The sequence below is a fragment of the Cynocephalus volans genome, chromosome 10 (genome assembly GCF_027409185.1).
Source record: "Cynocephalus volans isolate mCynVol1 chromosome 10, mCynVol1.pri, whole genome shotgun sequence".
In the NCBI taxonomy this organism is placed as follows: domain Eukaryota; kingdom Metazoa; phylum Chordata; class Mammalia; order Dermoptera; family Cynocephalidae; genus Cynocephalus; species Cynocephalus volans.
In genome coordinates, this window is record NC_084469.1 from 59396784 (window position 1) to 59413781 (window position 16998).

The 16998-nt window shown below is 53.7% G+C and overlaps 1 protein-coding gene across 9 annotated transcripts in view; it reads right to left on the reverse strand.

Annotated features, from left to right (window-relative positions):
• POU2F2 (POU class 2 homeobox 2) overlaps positions 1-13799 on the reverse strand; it is a 32622-nt gene extending 18823 nt beyond the window's left edge. For 4 of the 9 annotated variants that reach the window (XM_063109874.1, XM_063109878.1, XM_063109877.1 and 1 more), the window contains exons 1-5: positions 13772-13799; positions 6682-6747; positions 6514-6548; positions 6311-6367; positions 3154-3270 (exon numbers count right to left, since the gene is read on the reverse strand). In XM_063109874.1, the coding sequence (XP_062965944.1) occupies positions 3154-3270; positions 6311-6367; positions 6514-6548; positions 6682-6747; positions 13772-13799 (303 nt within the window). Of the gene's footprint in view, positions 1-2615; positions 2904-3153; positions 3337-6310; positions 6368-6513; positions 6549-6681; positions 6748-13771 lie in introns of those variants that run through there. The other 5 variants (XM_063109876.1, XM_063109875.1, XM_063109873.1 and 2 more) reach the window with 3 other exon arrangements.
• Positions 13800-16998: the final 3199 nt, after the last annotated feature.

Below are 16998 nucleotides of genomic sequence, written 5' to 3' on the forward strand. Positions count from 1 at the left end.
GGTGGTTCTAGGGGTATATGAACAGGAATGTCTGCCACTCACAGGGGTAACAGCCTGCCTGGGTCTGCACTAGGCTGCCCCGTCCCTTCTCCCTGCCTCCAGCCTTTGTTCCTTCAACAGATACTTCCTCAGGCATATCTGGACACAGCCAGAGGGACAGGAGTCATGGAAGACTTCCTAGAAATGTGGAGTCTCGCATGGGGCTTAACCAATGAACAGGAGCTGTCCAGGTAAAGGAAGGAGCAAACTTCTAGGTAGAAAGGAGAAGAAGAGCAGGGGCACTGAGATGCGACAGAGCCCAACCCCAGTGAGGAGCCCAAGCCCTTGGTGTCGTTCAGCAAAGGGCTGTGTATGCTACGAGGCAAACGGAACACCTGCTGCTACAGTCTCTGGTGGCCAGGGTGGGAGGGGCTGGAAACCATGTCCCGTGAAGGACGGCAGAAGGCAGCAGCCATGGATCATGTGGTCGGAGCCTTGGGCTCCTGGACTGGGCTCCCAGGCCGGCTCTGCCACTCCTGCTAACAGCGTGACCCACAGCAGTCACTTTTCCACTCAGGGCCTGGGCTGTGGTAAGGATTTTTGTGTTCAAAAACGTTATTGTTGGCACACTACCTGGTACAAAGGCAGCACCTAACAGACTACGGTTACTGTTACTGTGGTGAGCCAGATATGGGGGGTTCCGCTTGGAAAAGCCATCGTCGAGCAGTGGCCCAGACTGCTCTGACTGTTTGAAGAACCAGGCCCAGTGGCAGGAAGTTCTAAGGAGGCAAGTATCAGCTCAGCATTAAAGAAAGTCCCAAAAGGGAGCATAGATCAATAATGGAACGGCCTGTCCAGTGGGGTGAACTTTGTCAAGGGAACAGCCTCGCAGGGTCTGGATAGCTTGCATGAGTAGACAGCAGCTGCCACCAGGGGTTCTGTGGAAGGGGGTGGAGAGAGTGAGAGAAAAGCGATCTGTGGAGCAGTCATTGTGAGAAATGCTAGGCTAAGGGAAGTTAAACAGGTTTCTTTGGTTTCTTTGCTATAGGACCTCTCAGGACCTTCACAGCCCTAGAATGCTGGTCACAGACTCAAATGCTTATGGAAAACAGACAGCACAAATGGGTGACATGGGCAGGTGTGGATGGGGGGTGGAGGGGGTGTGCTGCAGGGAAAATGCCTGTCTAAAGGGGAAGCCTACTCAGTTCCTACTCTGCCCCCACCAACCGTCCTTATGGGAAATCTACTGGCCACTGTTATGGGTTGAATTGTGTCCCCCAAAAAGATATGTTGAAGTCCTAACCCCTGGTACCTGTAAGTGTGACTTTATTTGGAAATAAGGTCTTTGCAGATGTAATCAAATGAAAATGAGGTCATTAGGGTAGGTCATAATTCAATGACTAATGTCCTTACAAGAAAGGGAAATTTGGATACAGAGACAGACATGCACAGAGAGAAGATGGTCATGTTACAACACAGGCAGAGACTGGAGCAATCCATCTACAAGCCACTGAACAGAAGGACTGATGCACCATCAGAAGCTAGAAAAACCAAGGAGGGATTCTCCCCTAGAGCCTTCAGAAGGAGTGCAATCCTGCTGCTGTGGATTGATTGAACTGTGTCCCCCAAAGTTCATATATTAGAAGTTTAATTCCCACTGCAACTGTTGAGGGTGGGAAATCCTATCATGGTAATTGAAAGGTGGGGCCTTGAAAGAGGTGATTGAATTGCAGGACTCTGCAATACCGAGTGGATTAATAATGGTGGTCAGGGGCATGGTTCTGAGGGCTTTAAAAGAAGAGCACATGAGAGTCTCTCTCCCTCTGCTACACCATTTTCTGCCATGTGACACCCCTGCATTACTGTACAGCCACCACCAAAGAAGACCCTCTCCAGATATGTTCCCTGGACTTCAAACTTCCCAGCCTCTGAAACTGTAAGCAATAAATTTTGTTCTCTTACAAAGTACCCAGTTCCATATATTCTGTTATAAGCAACAGAAACGGACTAATACACCTGACACCTTGATTTTAGACTTACAGTCTGAGACAATATATTTCTATTGTTTCAAGCCACCCAGTTTGTGGTACTTTGTTATGGCAGCCCTAGGAAACCAATACAGCCACTAATTCATAATTAACTGCATACCAGCAAACTCCAGAATGCAGTGTTTCCTAATTCATAGATCATGGACCCCGTTTCTGAAAGAGCATCTTGTTGAACAAGCCAGGGGACACCATGGAGGGCACTAATTTTGGTTCTCAGCCTTTCATTTTATCCTCACCAAGGTACGGTTCAGGGGGGTGACTTCTGACTTCCTCACCTGTAAGATGAGTATAATGATATCGACCTCCTAGGAGTCTGTGAACCCTCAGTGAGGTGCACAGAAAGTGCTGAGCCTGGCATTCTATCAGATAGAGGATTATTGTGTGGGATATTCCTCCCGCAAGCCTCGTTTTACCCCTTCGTGAAATGAAATGGCAACATTTCCCAAGGCTTCTTAAGGTTGCTGGGAACTGCCTGGCACATGGCTGGTGGTCAGAATTATCCTGTGGCTCAGTCAGCCCCTCCTGCACACTCGCTGCTTCTGCATGTCCTTTGTTGGAGGGAGTGTGGTCCCGAGAGGCCACCCTTACCTGTGCTGTGAGCTGGATGGGTTGGGACAAGGTGAGCTGTGGGGTCCCAGGGGGTTGACTGGCAGGCTGTGGTGGTGGCAGGTCACCTCCCCCAGAAGAGGCTGGGGGCTGCGAGGTCGAGGACGAGGCAGAGGAGGAGGAGGAGGAGGAGGTGGAGGAGGAGGCAGCAGCGGCAGCAGCAGCATTAGCAGCAGCGGCGGCACTGGACTGCTGAACGGCGGCGGCCAGGAGCTGGGCCTGAGCTTGCTGCAGGAGGAGCTGCTGCTGAGCTGGCATCAGTGCTGTAAGCTGTGGGGTGGGCAGGGGCAGCAGGGGCCAGAGGAGGGGGTGGGGGAGGAGCAGAGAAGGCAGAGAGGGGTTAGTGCCTGAGCCAAGCAGGTGACGGGACAAGTCTTTCTGAAGGACAGAGGAGGGCAAGAGGCAGGCGTGAGAGAGTGGTCAGGACCTTGGTGGGACACCTCATCCACTAGCCCTGCAATAGATGGAAAGTGGCTGGTTTTGTGGCCCCCCCCATCCCCATCCTTTCCCGAGTACTTACCCCAGCTAGCTGGCTGCCCGTCAACATGAGTTGGGCTTGGGGCAGATGAGGCTGAGCTGGCTGGGGGGGTGGGGGTGCTGCTGGGGCCGAGTCACCACTGGGGTCTTCAGCCTTGATCTGGGGGGGAGAGAGGCAGGGTCCGGGACCCCAGAATGTTAAGTGGAGGCCAGAGAGAATGCCCACCTGTGAACCAAAGAAAGGGCATGTGTGTGGCAAAGGCAGCCTGAGGCTGGCACAGGAGGAGCAGACTGGGATATGGCAGCTTGTGACCCTGCACTGACAGCTCAGACAACTCCTCTGGCCTTAGTTTCCTCACCAGATAGGGCTAATGTACCATATGCATCCAAACTCTCTATAGGAGATGTCACCTTTGGAGAGTACTTTTCTCCTCCTGGGAGTCATTTTCCCCATCTGTAAAATGAGACATGGTGCCACTGGGGGCCCAGGAGGAAAAATAAGAGTGTTCTGGGTCTCACGCCCCTCATCTGCATCGCCCAGCAGTGTATCTCTTATCTGTCCAATGGAGTAAGACTTTATTGGAAGAAAAGGTCTTAGGGTATTAAAAAAAAAAAAATCACTGCCTTGGAACTGGGCCCTTAAGCGCAAATGCTTACAGAGATGGACAGATGGCACAATTGGGTGAAATGGCAGGGCTGGACAGGGGTGAGCTGGAAGGAACGTGCCTACCTGAGGGGGAAGTCTACCCAGCTCCTACTCTGCTCCTGCTGGCCACTCACTTCAAAATCTAAAAACACTGCCTGGACAAGTAAAGCACAGCATTTGTCCTATGCTGTGGACAGGGGCCTAGGTGCTGTCAGGTTTCAGCCTCCTCCCCAGAGGTTTGCTGAGCCCCTTCTTGTCTCTCTGAGTATGATGACTCTTGCATCACACACAGAGAAAGCGCAGCATAGAGCCATCCTGGCCTTCTTCCTCTCCTAGATAAAAAGCCAGACAACAGCAGTTGTTGGCTGAAAGGCCTGTGGGCTAAAGGACACACAGCGGTAGGAGAAGGCATGGCTTGATGGATCCCACACTCTCAGGCCCAGAGCAGACATTAGGGATCATCCTTCAGCCAATGTCCCAGTACCATTTTGCAAAAGGAGGTCCAGAGAGGGAAAGCAACTTGTGCAAGGTGACACGGCGGTTGGCAGGGCGACAGCATTTGAAATGCAGACAAAGAAACAGAGGCACAGGAAAGGCTAAATAATAGACAGTAAGTGGTATGTCCCAAATTATGGGACACAAGTGTCAGAAAGTTTAAGAGCTGTACAGATGCAGCATGAAATAACACTGAGTATTAGAAGTCAGGGTAATGGCAATCGCTGGCAGGGGCATCGAGGGCCTCTGGAAGGCTACTCACATTCTACTTCTTGATCTGGTGCCAGCCACACGGGCGTGCTCAGTTTGTGAAAATTCACAGAGCCGTACACGAAGGCTCTATGTGTGTTTTGATGTGTGTCATATTTTAATATGAAGTTTTAAAAAGAATAACATTGCATGCCACGGTGAGAATGCTGTTCCTTTTTTGGTGATTTTTCATTCTTCTTGGTTATCTTAAGAAAGTCTCCGTTTGGTGCGAGGATGTCTTTAACATCTCTCCAATACTGGCTAATTTTTCCTTTCAAAAAATGGTGAACAGGCCTCAGCACATAAGAGACACTGAGTAAAGTTTAATAATCATTGTATTTATTTCCATGGCAAGTGATTCTGGTTTTCCATTCATGAAATTTCCATTTAAAAACCATCTATTTAAGCTGCTGACAAAGTGAGCCAGTTCATGAATTGGTAATTGTTCAAGCAGATTGATGGGTACCTGGGGGGGTTATTTTCATTGTACCCTTCCCTGTATTTTTGTATCTGCTTCACATTTTCCATAATAAAATGTTTTTAAAAATTGAACCAATTAACAAAATTATTATGTAAATAATTATACATGGTGGTATGTGGATACATCTGAGACACTGATGGGAAGGCATGAATCACTGCAGTTAGGGAAAGACTGACACAGAAGAGATGGAGAGAGGTTGAGAGGCAAAGGCCAGAGAGACAGGGTGAGGTGTGGACAGAGCCCAAGCCCAGTAAGAGGAGGGAGAAACCTTCATCCCCTTGACCCCACTGGTTTCCCCAAGAGGAGGAAGGCTCTGCTGGGGCGAGGAGAGACTGCAAAGATGGGATTCAGCTGAGGCAGGACGGGGTAGGGGCAATGAATACATGCTCCGAGGGCTAAGGCAAGAGCCAAGCCTGAGAGCCAAGGGTCAAGGAGGTCCAGAGCCTGAGCTCTGCTCCCCTGGGCCCTGCTCAAAATGCTCAGTGCAGAAGAGAAGACACCTGCTCACAAAGCATTTTATCTTCCCATGGCAGCATTGGGGCACACTGGACAGGGAAGGGACCTCAGAGGCTATCTAGTCTGACTGCCTCCTCCCCAACCCCATCAATGTTGGAGAAGAGGAAACTGAGAAGCCCCAAGCGGGGAAGTGACTTTCCCATGATCACAGAGCGAGGCTGGAGCAGGGCAGGGTGCAGTTCTCAGCCTCGCGCCCCATCCCTCGGCCTCCTTTGGTCAGGGTCAGGAGTCCTACTCATGCCCCTCTACCCCTACCTTTGACGCTGCCTTCAGGTATCTGGACCCACCGGCTGCCCCCAACCAGGCTAGAGGATGGAGACCTGGACCCAAGAAGCCCCCAGGAAGCCCAGCCGTGCGCAGCACGGGCCCCACCTAGATTTGGAATTTGCACTGCCTGGCTGCCTCCCGATCATCCTCTCCTCCTTCATCGCTACAGCCATCCTCACTGGGTCTGCTAACCCCTCCATCCCCACCCACTAGCCCTTGAATGTGTGTTGGGGGACAGGGAGTGGTACATGCCCCTGTTCGGTCAGGGAAGTCGGGATGGGGGCGGGGCCCTCAGCTTCCTGTTGTTCATCACCCTGGGGCTCTGGGGGGGATTTCCCTGGCCACCCCCACCCCCTAGGGAAGGGGAAGGAGCCTGGGTGAGTCACAGGCCTGGGGCGGGAGCCCGAGGGTGAGAAGGGGTGGGAGGAACCTTGTCACCAAGGTACCAGGACTTGGTGCTCTCTCAGGCCCTGGGCCCATGGCAGGTGCTAAGGACCCCTCTCCCAAACACCACCCCCTTCCCTGTACGTTCTGACCGGTGCTTACCTTGGTGCTGGGGCCAGTCGGGGATACAGAGAACGGGGAGGTCTTACTCTGGGGGTTCTGTGAAGAGAAAGTTGGGGCGGGGGGATGGGAATAGTGTCATGAAGCAGCTTCTAATGCGCCACCCCTCCTGGCCTGGCCACACAGGGCCACTCCGCTCCCTTCTCCCCCTGCCCGCCCCTCCTGCTCATTTGCTCCCCCCTGACCTGATGGTTAGTGTCTGGTCCATTTCTTTCAGTGTCTGCAAAGAGAAGGAAAGGAGGTGTTGACATGAGCCACAATTTGCCACACCTGTCCCTCTCTGTGTCTTCCCATCTGCTCCCCTTACCCTGCCCATGGCAGACCTGCCTGCCCTTGCTCCCCTCCCCACCTACCTGTGTGCTCTGACGGGGAGTCCAGACCTTGCTTCTCGGCCTCCAGGGGCTTAGACATTCTTATTTCTGAGAACAGAGGAGGGATGGAGTCAGGGTGAGGACGGAGAAGCCAGGAGGGCTCTCGGGCCCCTCCTCTGCCATCCCCCTCAAGCCCTTCCTCAAATCTCCCCCTCATCCCCTGCCACCTTTCCAAGACACATGTCCTCCATTCTGGGCCTCTGCCCTCCTCTGGCAGGACAAGAGAGGGGCTCTGAGGCCTTAGGGGATCTTGCTTCGTCCTTTCACCAAAGTGACCCAGTGGGTGTCACCCACCATGAGCACTAGGGCAGGGCAGGAGGTGAAAGGGGGTCATAAGAAGGCATCAGCTGCCCAGGAGGAGGCTGGTGATGTTCCAGAGGAGTGAATGCAACCTTGGGCCTCCTTCACAGGAGGGCTGCTGAGGCTCCCCATCCTGCCCCACCAGGTTTCAGGTGAGACATGTTTTCCACTCTGAGTGGGGCCGGGGGATGTGATGGGGCTGCGGCATCCCCAAAGGCAGTTGTCAGGTCTCTGAGTGTGATTCAGCCACCCTCTGGCTCCCTCCCCAGCCCTCTACTTTCCCCATCCACACCTCACTCCCACTTGGCCTGCTTCTTGTATTCAGCGCACAGACCCAGCAGCCCCACCCTGACACTCTCTAAACTCACTCCACCCAGCTCTGCCCCTGACCTTGTCCTCCCATCTAATCCTAGACCCTCAGCCTTGAATCCCAGCTGCACCCTCCAATCTACCCCTACAAATACAATCTCATCCTTCAGTTCCCTGGACCCAGGAAATGAAAGGAGGTGGCTGAGGGAAGGTAGCAAGAAGCAGACTGGACACCAGGGGACACAAAGCAATGGAGACAAATGCCTGTCCTTAAATCACACTAGTAGCGATCTTGGAAAAGTGAGTGCTTACCAGTATCAGGCACAGAGCTAAACATGATTCAGAGCTCACGTTAGCAGTTTGTGCTAAGATTACCCCATTTTACAGAAGAGGAAACTAGGCTCCAAGAGGGAGTGTCACATCCCCACGAACACGGTAAGACAGTAGAGGTGCCCTGATTGGACCCCAGGTCTGCGTGACTCCAGGCAGGGCTCCTGCTTCTAATCAGGACCACTCTGGTCTAATGGACCTCAGCTCTGGTTCCCACCCATCTCCTCTCCAAAAGTACCCCCAACCCAAGTGCATCCCAATACCGACTCCAACCCTTCCTGGTCCTAGATTCCAGCACAAATCTGGATTTCAGCCTGACCCGTTCTCAGTCCACTTACTCACCCTGAAGGCCACCTTGTGCCCCAAAGGTCCAAATCCTTCCTCTGACCTTGAATGCCAAGGTCAGACCTTACTCATGACCCTGCCTATGACCCTAAACTCTCTCCCACAACTCACTCCAAAATCCCCACCTAAACCATGACCTCACCCCTATCAATGGAGCTGTCCAACTCTAGTGTGTTCTGCACCCAAGATACTTAAAGGCCAGCTAAAGGGAGGGATGGGAAGAAGTCAACAACTAAAAATAAAAATCTAGGAATTTTGCAATAGAAGATTACTGCATGTGAAATGCTACTTGCATTTTAAATTCCTAATTAAAAAGCCAGGATGGCATTGCTGGTGGGAGCACTGATACAAGCACTATTCAGAAAGCTAAAGAGATGCTCCCTCCTAAGACCCAGCACGTCCACTCCTGGACATCCACCCAAGAGAAACACATGTCCTGCCCACCAAAGGACATAGGCACAAATGTTTCTGCAGCCTTTCCATAACGTCCCCAAACTGGAGACAACCCAAGGGCCCATCAACAGGTAAACGGATGAATAAAATGTGGTATGTCCATGCAATGAAACACTCCACAGCAATGAGAAAGAGCAGACTCTGCTTCCTACACACTGCTGAATCTCACAGTCATGAGGCTGGGTGGGAGATGCCAAATGCAAAGGCGGACATACAGTTATGACTGCAATTACATGAATTTCAAAAACAGGCAAGCTAACATCAGACGATTGAGGTCAGATTAGTGAGTGCTTTGGGGGGCTATTGACCGGAAAGGGTGCAAGGAAGCCTGCAGGAGACTAGAAAGAATCTGTTTGGAGGTTACATGGGTCTATACGTAGGTAAAAATTCACCAAGCTGTACACTTAAAATTTGAACACTTTACCATATGTACATTATGTCTTAACAACAACAACAACAAAAATTAAGCTAAAAAAAGAAAAAGCCAGCAACAGTCCTATTAAGGCACAAGCTGGTGAGGGTAGGGGTGGGGAGCAGGTGTCTAGAACACTACAGGAGCTCAGGCCCTGTTTCTGGGCACTGAGGATGGAGTACTGAACGATCATGAGAGATACAGGAAGACATAAGGGGAGTCAGGCAATGAGGCCCACTCCTGCCTCTGGGGCAGCAAAGGCAGGAATCTTGCCCCATCCTAGCTCTAACTCACCCAGACCTTAGCCCCATTCCAGCCAACTGCTAACCCTATCCCAGCCCTAAGATCCACCCCTCCGAGCAACCCTGCAACTGCAGCCCCAGCCTCCTCCCAGCCCCTCCCTCCAGCCAGTGTCCACATTTCCCCTATACCCAACTCACCCTGGCTCTAAACCCTTCCGTGGCTCCCCATCTCCTCAAGACACGTCCAGGCTCCTCAGCCCAGCCTTCAGGGTGCGGCCCACCACACTCCACTGCTCGTCTCTTGCTTCTCATGCATCCTGCTCTTCCACTGTGCACAGCATCTCCCTCTGCTTGATGGGGAGTTCAGACCTTGCAAGTTCTATACTTCACGCCCAGCTGGTGAATGACTCTCCTGCCCACAGATTGGGGCAACCTCTGACCTCACCTCCATCCCAGAAAGTCCATGCTCTTCCTTGGCCTCTGCTGTGGGCTGAGCAGTGTCCCCCAAAATTCATATGCTGAAGTTCTAACCTCCAGTAACTCAGAATGTAAAATGTATTTGTGGATAGGGTCTTTAAAGAGGTGATTCGGGTAAAATGAGGTAATTAGGGTGGGCCCTAATCCAATATGACTGGTATCCTTATAAGAGGAAATTAGGACACAAACAGGTACAGAGGAACACCATATGAAGACACAAAGAAAACAGCCATCTACAATCCAAGGAGAGAGGCCTCCGAAGAAATCAACCTGGTGAACACCTTGATCTCCGACTTCTAGCCTCCAGAATTGCAACAAAATTAATTTCTATTGTTTCAGCCACCCAGTCTGTTGTACTTTATTAGGTCAGCCCTAGCAAACTATACAGCCTCCTATGACCCCTGCCCTGCTGCTGTCCCAGCCCCACTCCCCCAGGGCTGTGGTCATCTGTGTCCAGGTTCTTTTCTCACCAGACAGGGAACATGCCTGATCTGACTCATCGCTGGGTCCCCAGCATCACCAGCCCAGAGTGGGTTATAAGTGTTTGCTGAGCGTCTTTCCCTGCAGCTCTCTCTGTCTCTTGCTTGTTCCTGCCTCTGTCCTGCAGTCTCCTGAGGCCTTGGCATGGGCTGATCCCTCTGCCTAAAATGCTGTTCCCTGCTCTGTCCACCTGGCAACATCCTGCTCATCCTTCAGGACCCAGCCCTGGACCCCCCGGCCCAACGTCAACCCATCACTGTCCTAGAGGCTGTAGTCATCTGAGCCCCAATATGTCTCCCCCATGAGACTGGAAACTTCTCAAGGGCAGGTCTGGGGTCAATGAATGACAGTGGCCCTGTAGCCTTCATCTCCCTCTTCCAGGCCTTTGCCTCTGCTCTTCTCCCACCCGGGGTGACCCTTTTCTTCTCTACTGGCAAACTCCTACTCCTTTTTTAGGCCCAGCTCACATGTCACCTCCTCTGTGAAGTCCTCCCTGACTTCCCAGGCAGTCAGTGTCCCTTTCATCTGGGCTCCCCCTGCCCCTGTATCACCCTCTATCACAACCTGACCACCCTGGGATGTGACCCTGTCCCCATCCCCTGACTGTGGGCTCCTTGAGAGCCCAGGCTGAAGTCATTGCTGCATGGGCCTTGGACTGTGTCTTTCTAATGAATGAATGCATGAGAGAATCCCCCAAATGACCAGAGTCCAATCCTGTCCAAAACAAGCCCCTAACTCTGCTGTCACTCAACACCTCAACCTTCAGCCTCCATCCCCAGGCAACCCTATCTTAAACTTTTAAGGTAAGATTCCCTCTGTGGGGATAATGGCTGGAGAGACAAAAGGGGCTCAAGGTCAAGGGTTCGGATCCCTGTTCCAGCCAGCCACAAAAAAAAAGTTGTTTGAGGGAAAATTCCCACCATTCTGTCTCCTTTATTCTCCTTAAATTGCCTGACCACTCCCACACAGCCCTACATACTCCTCCCCCGGCACTTAGCTGGGCCACGGCGAAATGGTCAAATCTGCCCTTTGCCAGGATCTCTCTTGCTCTTTCCTCCTCCCCATCAGAGCCCAATCCAAGAAAAGGGTCAATTCATTGCCATCAAGGACGAATAGGGGGCTCCATTTTCACCATGGACCAAAAGCCAAATGATGACATAACAGTCTAGGCACTGGCAACCACGGACTTAGAGGGTCTGTCAAAAGGCTCAGCCTCATCCTAGGCAGGAATGCCCAGTGCTCATTTCTGACTGCACAGAAGTACTGATGTCTGTTCCCACCCCAGACACTCTGATTTCAATGGTACAGGTGCAATCTGGGCATCTGGATCTTTAAAAGCCCCTCCAGATGATTCTAACGTGCTCCAGCCCCCCGGCACCTTCAGAAGCTCCTCTCAAAGTCTCATTCACACAGAAAACTTGGTTGGTTATTTATAGTCATCCCCTTCCCCCAGCCCGGTAGGAACTGGCAGAGAAAAGCAATGCACAACTTTACCAGGCCCCCTGGAACTGTGTTGACCCTTGAATTCCACCATCCTTGGGTCAGACCCACCCAGGGCTGCCCAGGCCCTGGGCTCACAATTGCTTTCGTGACTGCCCCAGGCATGGGACTCTGGGTCCCCTCCATCCTCCCCACCTCACCCTCCCCGGACTTTCACTTCTCCTCTGCATTTCCCCCAGCCAGTTTTAGCAGACTTAGGCCAGCTTCTCGTTAGCACTTACCGAAAATTGGGCTAAATATAGAGGGCCCAAGGACTGCCCCTCACCCCTCCTGTCCCCGCTCGGCCTGTCCCCTGGGTCTCCTGCCTCCGCAGTCAGCCTCAGTCAAGGCTACAGCCTAGGAGCCCCTGTGGGCAGGTTTGGTGCTGCCAGGAACCTCTGCAGGCCCAGCTGGCCCAGTCCCTGGTCTCCCCAGCAGCAGCATTTCACATCCCCCAACCCCACAGCTGTCCCTAGGTGGCCTCAAGGGAATGAACACTTCTGAGCTGTCAGGAGGGAGGGATGGAGATACGGGCAGCAGACACAACAAGAGAGGTGGCCCCACAGCTGTACTGACAACAGGTAAGAGCTGCCACATAGCACACACACCATACTTACAGCCAGGCAGCCAACACGCACAAGAAACAAGTGTGCACAGACCCCAGCCAGAAATGTGCACAAGTCTGCAGATAAAGATGCATGCCCAGACATGATGCTACGGGCAGACACACAGAACACACACCCAGACATGTGTACACACACATACACTTACACACACTCTCACACCAAGTGACACACAGCCAGCCAGCCAGACACACACAAATGTGCACATACTCACACATCCAGAGTTACTCACACACCCAAATGAGTACATACACATATACTTACACTCACACCAAGTCATTCACAGCCAGTTGGAAAGACACACAGACATCCACACACTCACACACCCAGAGTCTGCATGTGTCTGTCTGGCTGGCTGTGTGTCACCTGGTGTGCGTGAGACCAGGCCTTGGCACTCTATGTTGTCATTGGTGACAGGTCTGTCTTCTCCCCTGAACTGGGAGCTCCAGGAGGGCAGACCTGAGACTGCCTTTTTCAGTTGTATTTCCAACACCCAGCACAGAACTGCTCAATAAATATATGTTGAAGACAGATCACTGGGACGCCTGCATACACTGATGCACAGAGGATGGCACTTGCCAAAACAAGACTCATACCCACAGACACCCCAAAATGTGACACATACCCACAGTCATGCCTATACAGCCCCAAATGAAATAGTTATTAAGTACTGAGTACTTGCTGTGTCTCAGGCACTGCACTAGGTGTGTTACACATATCTCCTCATTTAATGCTCCCATCAACACTACCGAGTGATGGCTACCATCATGCAGAGATGCACACATTGTACTAAATGGGCCGACACATATAAGTCACCTTATACAGTGCCTGGTGCACACTGTTTACTCAGTCAACTGACATTTGGTGGGGGAGGCATTTCATAAGCACACAAACAAACACATAATAAAATTTCAGGCAACGATAATTGCTGTGAGGAAAAAACAACGTGGGGTGAGGGGAATGGGAATGGCAGGGTTGGTACCAGTTTAGATGGGGAGGTCAGGGAAGGCCTCCTCGAGGAGGTGACATATGAGGCTAATGAAGTGAGCAAGAGCCAAGAGATCACTGCCAAGGTGCAGTGATCAAGGTGCACCCACAATGCACCACAACAGCCCCCTGCACTCTCTCATACCTAGGCACACGACAGTCACACTCAGGACTCAGAACTACTGCACACACACACACCCGTACACGCAACCACACACAGACACACACACACATACGCTCAAAAGAATGACACCCCCGAAGGCCAGCAACCTGGCCTTCCAACCCCTTTGCAGCCCCAACCCAAGGATCACCCATGTCGCCCACATTCCTGTTTCTCCACGTAAGGGCTGGCTATCAACACCTGGCTCCATCCCTCCCTTGCCCAGACCCCTCAGAACATGGCAACAGAGATGGGTAGAATAGTCAGCAGCTCCCGCCTGATGTGGAAGGTGAGGGCAAAGGGGAGCTGGGGAGGGGCACCCAGTGTGGGAAGAAGGGGAGTTGCTAGAGTACAAAGTAAAGGGACAACGGAGACAGCTAAAGAGGAAGGGTAAGGAGGACCAGCAGAGGTGGCACAGCAGAGCAAACGCAAACGTGCCGCCTGTCCTCAGTGGCGCAGGCACCAGCCCCCTTACCTGGAGCCCCCATGCTGGAGTGAACCATGCTGCCCGCCCCGCCAGGGCTGGGGGAACAACTGTGTCATCTCCCCGCCCTCTCTGGGGCCTGAGCCCTCCCTGCCGGAAGTCACCCAGGGAGGAAACCACAGGGCCGGTCCGCCCCCTTCGGAAGGGAAAATACCCTGGCCCGCATACCCACCCCAGCAGCCCATCAGACCCCAAATCATGTGTGTCGGGGTGGGGGGTAGCTAGTGGAGCAGAAGGACAGTGGGCTGGAAGAGCTGACTCCTACAGCTGCAACCCCAGGAGCTGCCTGCAACAGTTGCTGCAGCCCTCCTGCCACCCATAAGGGCAAATGCATCTAGAACTGGGCGTGTGGGTCTGAGAGAGAAGGTGGGCACATAACGACAACACTATAACACTAGCTAGCAGTTTATTGGGGAGAGGGCTTTCCCAGTGCCGGGCCCTGCACCTCACACTTGACAGAAGATGTCATCTCGGGAGGTGGGCACTGTTATCTGCCCCATTTTATAGATGAAAAGGCTGAGGATCAGAGAGGGAGAGGTGGTTTTCCCAAGGGCCCCGCGCCAAGAAGCGCTGAAGCCAAAAAGCATGCGCGGCGGGGAGGACCAAGCCCCGCGCCTGTTCGAAGGCGAGGCATCCGGAGCCACCACTGGGAGGAAGCGGTGCCCATGGACAGTGGCAGTGCTGGCGGCGGGTCGGGAACTTGGCAAAAAGTCTGCCAGGGGGCAAATGCGGCCGCCCGAGGTGGCTCTGGTGGAGTGTAGCATCGGGTCCCCCGGCTGCCGGCTGGCCTTTCGCGCTGCAGCGATCCCAAACCAGTGCTTCCCTCGGCGACCGCCAGAGAGCGGCAGCTCCCAGCCAATGGACCGGAGGGAGGAGCCAGCTGCGGAGGAGGGAGCCCCGCCCTCTGCTCCCCTCCCCGTCCCCCCACTCCCGCCCCCGCCCCCGCGCGCACACCTGCGAGGGTCACACAAAGGCGCAGGACTCTCGGCGCACCGCGCAGACAAAGGCGCGGTCTCGCCCACTGCCCTCTTCCTCCTCTCGGCGCCTGGGGTCCAAGGCTGCGGAGCTGCCCGGCCTCCAAACAGCCCGCGTGCCTGCCTGGGGTCCTGCAGGACACGCTCCGCCCCACGCTCAGGGGCCCCAAAACCACACACGCGTACACGGACGCCGTACTCACCCAGACACACATGTACCCTCAAGTATTTCTACACACGGATCCCAGCACTGAACACACACGTGCACGCTCAGACTCACATGAACATATCTCCCTGTACACAGGCCTCAACACCAACCCTCCCTATTGACAGTGGTCACTTCCATATACAGATACCCGCTACTCCTTCCCATGGACCCATGGGCAGAAGGGCACATCTGTACATATGTGCCTAGGCACACCTCCTGGCCATATGTGTACGCACACTCACACATATGCACGCTCGCAAAGGGCATATAACGCATGGGCCCTGTGCACCCAGACACACCCAGGCAGGCAGGAGGGCATGACAGGAATGACCAGCAGTTTTCACATCTGCACGCAGAGGTTTCCAGGCATCTCTGCCCACAACATCCCATATTGTAAAGGCCATTTCACAGAGGAGATCCACAGACCACATCGCAACTGGCTGCAGGATTTCTATACATGAACGTCTTCTGACAGCAGTCTGGTGGCAGTGGGGTTACTGGAGCCTTGTCTTGAAGCTGTTTGCCCAGTAAGCTCTGTTTCCATTTAGGATTTGGGGGGGGCTTGGAAATGGGGATCATAGGACATTATGGGGGCCAAAATCCCACTGGCCACCCCCATCCTCTATCCTGGACATATTAAACATCATCCATGTCTGGAGCATGCTTTTGGACATGACCCCATGACAAGCCCTTAGGGTGAGCAAGGAGAGAAGGACCACCCACTCCCAGTGCTGCCCTCCCAGGTCTCAGTTGAATCCAGGAGCTGGGGAAAGCCTTATACACTCCCCAAAGGATGAAACCTCCCCACCCTCTTGCGTCCCATGCTGGTTGTTACTGCCTCAGACCAGAGCTGAGTCCCTGGGCTTGAGCGAAGGGATCTTTCAGGAGGATGGGTCTGCCCAAGAGAGGAAGGAGGCACAGAGTTTGGGACACACTGGGTGGATAGGACCTGGTATCCAGGAACAGGGAGACCCAGGCAGGGGAGATGGTGGCCTCTGTGCCACAGAAGAGGCCTCAAGCCATGCTGAGCAAGACAGGTAGGGCATGGGGAGCAGTGGGGGGCCATTTGAGGTGCGGGGAGCCTGGGAGGGAGGCGGCACAGGGGAGGCCAGGCTGGGCTCAGGGCTGAGCGGTAATTAAAGGAGACGTAGGGGGCTCCCCAGGGCCAGCGGGGCTGGTAACTGACACGCGGGCCCCATTGCTCCGCTCATATTTCTCGCCGGATCGATACGTTTGACTCCCGACAAGACAATAATCGCTTGTACGCGGCCGGCGAGTCGATCAAATACATTATTAGAGCGAGGTCCCCCGGGGGCCCGGCGGGGAGTTGGAGAGGGGGAGCAGCCGGCCCACTGGGGAAAACAGAGCTCGATTCTTCACCCCTCAGGGCCCCCCAGCCATGGCCTTTTCCTCTTGGCCACCCCTGGGGACCCTCTCTGTGGCTCAGTTCCCCAGCCTTCCTCTGGAGAGAGCCGTCTTTGGCGATCTCTCCATTTGGCCCCCAGCCTCATCCCTGCTCTGTGTAGGGCCCAAGGGTTCTTTCCCCATAGGTGCTGTCTTCATCTGTAGGGCTGTAACATGTGGGAACTCAGAGAGGTCCCTCAGACCCCTAGCTTGGCAGGAGATAGGTAAACCAAGACGTAGACACACTGTGAGTCAATGGCTGGGCCAGGAGATGAACTTGGGCCCAAGATTCTTTGACACCAATCTCCCTCTGCCCAGCCTCCCTTCTGCATCTAAGCGCATCAGCCTTCAGCAGAGCTCAGGCCAGGGGCAGCCTCTGGGAGGTTAGGAAAAGCTGGTTTAGGGACATAAACAGACAGGAAAACAGGTTGATGGGGCAGCAGACAAACACAAAAAGAGATGTGTGACTAGTCCTGTTGCAGTGCCAACTGTCCCTAGTGGGCCTCAGATGCCCTCAAACTATGCCCAGCCTCAGATGCCCTCAGACCACGCCCAGCGTCAGCCCTGGCCTGTCCTGGGCACTGCTTGCCCACCTCTTGCCCACATTCCTGACTTTGGGACTCAAGCCTATT